The 4,203-nt window shown below is 32.0% G+C and overlaps 1 protein-coding gene across 1 annotated transcript; it reads right to left on the reverse strand.

Annotated features, from left to right (window-relative positions):
• Positions 1-466: 466 nt before the first annotated feature.
• Positions 467-1,314, reverse strand: LOC139855886 (nuclear transcription factor Y subunit B-3-like). Its single transcript, XM_071845127.1, has one exon. It carries the CDS (start codon positions 1,244-1,246, stop codon positions 638-640), a length of 609 nt encoding a protein of 202 aa, XP_071701228.1. The 5' UTR covers positions 1,247-1,314; the 3' UTR covers positions 467-637.
• Positions 1,315-4,203: the final 2,889 nt, after the last annotated feature.

Here is a 4,203-nt window from a genome sequence, read left to right on the forward strand (position 1 = left end):
GATGTTGTCATTAATCATTCACCATATATTCTTATTTTCCAACATGCATGATCATCATTTATTTGACAATCGGCTATTTGTGGATTATTTGACGACAAACATTATAAGGCACATGGGGCCCAAAGATAATAAGTGCATACTCTGTCACTTGAAATGGGAAAAGTTAACATGATATTATTTTTTGCTTAATAAATTAAATAAAAATGACTTGATATCACGACCAAAAAAATAATGTATCTTATCGATGCTCTTACTTTAATGACCACAAAATAAATATAATATGATATGATATGATTGATTACAGTTCTAGATTTCAAAAGTTGGCCATATATAACATTGTTGACCATTGTGGATATGTAATGTTACGCCTAGTTGAGTACGTAAAAACAGAACGTTAACCATCATACTTATTATACGATTAATAAAAAGGCCTACACATATAGTTGAACGATATGTAAAGACGAGGTCAAATAAATATACATTCCATTTAACATAGTACAAATGCAATCAACAATTAATTTACAAATTAAAATTTTTAATCCCACATGTTAACCACTATTTTTAAAATTATATCAGACAACAAAAAGTTGTTTAGCTTCTTTTCTTTTCTTTTTTTATAAAATATAAAAACATCCACCTACCTAGGCTTTATATTGCCACTTCCACTACCACCACCACCACCAGTAGTACCACCAAAGCTGCCTGATCTGCCCAAATTACCCTTCGGACTACCCATACCCAAACTCATTTGTTGATAACCCGAACCCGAATTATACATTTGATGATGACCCCGACTCATCATCATATTATTTCCATACATCCCTCCATCATTATTATAACCGCCACCGCCACTCGAACTCACACCGCCGCCGCCGGACGATCCATCCTTATCCCCTTGTCTTCCAATCGTCGTTTTCTCACCTTCCGTTTCTCTATACTTCGCTAAATAAACTTTCAACGGCTCAACGTATTCTTCAAACCCTAACGTCGTCATCGCCCACAACAAATCGTCACCGTTGATCGTCTTCCGTTTCTCACGTTGACACTTATCGGAAGCTTCACCGGTGATGAAACTAATAAATTCCGATACACATTCTTGAACAGTTTCTTTAGCATCTTTCGATATCTTAGCGTTCGCCGGTAACGCCTTTTTCATTATCCGGCTGACGTTAGCAATCGGAAGGAATCTGTCTTGTTCTCTTGCTGATAGCTCGCCGCTGGCGTTCTCGTTGTCGGAATCGGCCATTTGATCGCCGGTGAAATGAAGTGGTTTTGTGAGGTTGTGGTGAAAAGAGTTGGATATGATAATGGTCGTTGGATTGAAGTGAGTAATAATGTGATGATAGTGACACGTGGCGGAATGAGAGCTGGTTATTTGTTGATAAGGAAAAGGTGACGTGGGATGCGTAAGAGTCGTTGGATTTAAATGTGGGTCAGAAGATTTGGACGGTTGGATGGAGGTCTGACTCTTTGCAAAATAAATAGTCGATCTAGTCACGAGATATTCCGTTTCCACTAGTTAGAAACTGTTCGAGTTAGGTTTATACAATCTCGGAGTTTCAATAACATAATTTAAAATAACCGGCTTAAACTACTTATATTAAGTTCTAGAAAAATCACGAGTTTAAACGAATACTTCATTTATATACATTATATTTTTTACCTTTTCAATAATATTATAAACGTTTTGCTAACGAAGACATCTATGTCATATTGTCATACGTTATCATGTTGGTAGTTGATAATTTAGATTGATATTTGATTGAATGGTTGTGTTGCTTTGTTTGTTGTTACGGTAGATTCAGTCGTATATAGCGGTTAGACTTTTGTTATCTAGTGTCGAGCATTCCATTATCATGTTATATCTTTGTTCGGTTCGTTCATCTTTCGATGAATTAATTTTTGTTTTATAGTATTCGTTATTTAGCCAATAAATAAATAAATAAAAATTCTATGTCATACGTTACAGAGCATTTAATGAACTCGTAATTCCATAAACAGTAGATTTCTTATTTTTTCGACAAAAAAACAGAAATATAATACAAATAAATCATCCTTCATAAAAAAATGGAGACAGAGAGAATTACAAACAGGATTATTTGGAGTAAAGTCCTTAAGTGGTGGGGTTTTGATGGTAACTCGACTCCAAATGGTGTAACCGGTTTTAATCTTGATGCAAATTTAACTCCTTCGGATGTTGGGGCGAAGATATGGCAGACGGTTAAATGGACTTGTGCGTACCTTGTTTGGAAAAATTGGAATGAAAAGATTTTCAAAAACAAATCTTGGAATCCTCCGGTGGCGCTAAATAATATTCAAGTCGTGAGCTTTGATTGGATTTCGAGACGACGCAAACGTATTAATATAGACTGGCATAATTGGCTCAACAATCCGATTAGTTTTTGTTTGTAATATACTGTTTTTGTGGTGCGTTGCATTGAGATACTTAGGTGATGTTGTTTTGGTGATGTTTTGTCTAGTTTCGAGTTAGGATACATCCTCTGCATCCTTCTGTTATTTGCGTGAGGCTGGGCTCCCAGCATGTAACTTGTACCTTGTATATTGGTGTTAATACTAGAAAAAATTTCGACCGCGCGTTGCTGCGGTTGTATTCAACGTGCGGTCGAATTTGGATATATGTTGTTTGGTACCTAATGAAACAACTCGTCCTAATCTATCTGGACGAATACATTACATTTGATTACATCGCGAGGTACTTGACCTCTATATGATACATTTTACAAACATTGCATTCGTTTTTAAAAAGACAAACTTTCATTACATCGAAAGTTGACGGCATGCATACCATTTTATAATTTATCCAACTATAATTGACTTGATAATAATCTTGATGAACTCGATGACTCGAATGCAACGTCTTTTGAAATATGTCATGAATGACTCCAAGTGATATCTCTAAAATGAGCAAATGCACAGCGGAAGATTTCTTTCATATCTGAGAATAAACATGCTTTCAAGTGTCAACCAAAAGGTTGGTAAGTTCATTAGTTTAACATAAATAATCATTTTCATCATTTTAATAGACCACAAGATTTTCATTTCTCATAAATATACGTCCCATGCATAGAGACAAAAATAATCATTCATATGGTGAACACCTGGTAACCGACATTAACAAGATGCATATAAGAATATCCCCTATCATTCCGGGAAATCCTTCGGACATGATAAAAACGAAATCGAAGTACTAAAACATCCGGTACTTTGGATGGGGTTCGTTAGGCCCAATAGATCTATTTTTAGGATTCGCGTCAATTAGTATATCGGTTTACTAATTCTTAGGCTACCAAGCAAAATGGGCATATTCGGCTTCGATCATTCACCCATATAATGTAGTTTCGATTACTTGTGTCTATTTCGTAAAACATTTATAAAAATTTCGCATGTATTCTCAGCCCAAAAATATAAAGAGTAAAAAGGCAAATGAAACTCACTCTACAATATTTTGTAGTAAAAATATTCATACGACGGAACTGAACAATTTGCAGGGTTGGCCTCGGATTCACGAACCTATATCAATTGTATATTCATTAATACATTCTTGTAATCGAATTTTATATATTTTTAGTTTTGTATTAAGATTAATATTTATATTTTTATATATATATATATATATATATATATATATATATATATATATATATATATATATATATATATATATATATATATATATATATATATATATATATATATAATTATCATATATTATAATGTTCATTTGACATATAATTTAATTAACATTATATTAATATAGATGACTTTATATTAGTTAAAACGTAATATTATGTAATATTAGTATACTTATATAATAAATATATTCTTATAAAATTTTCTTTGGTTTGAAAAGTATTTATGATAATAGTACTAGAATAAGAATATTAACATTTATAATACTAATGATAATAATAATAATAACTTCAGTAAAGATGACGATTTTGACAATAATGAAAGGATAAAATGATAGTTTTCATAAAGATAATATTTTTTTAACAATAATAGTACTTTTAATAACCATGATACTTTTTAATAGAATTTTAACTAGTCATATTACTACTAATACTAATATTAATGTTAAATGATAATCCTAATACTAACTATTAATAATAATGGTACTTAGTACTAGGACTAATTTTAATGATAACCAGTGGATAATTTTTAGTAAAAATGACAATAGTAATA

This window comes from Rutidosis leptorrhynchoides, chromosome 6, assembly GCF_046630445.1.
Source record: "Rutidosis leptorrhynchoides isolate AG116_Rl617_1_P2 chromosome 6, CSIRO_AGI_Rlap_v1, whole genome shotgun sequence".
Classification (NCBI taxonomy): Eukaryota; Viridiplantae; Streptophyta; class Magnoliopsida; order Asterales; family Asteraceae; genus Rutidosis; species Rutidosis leptorrhynchoides.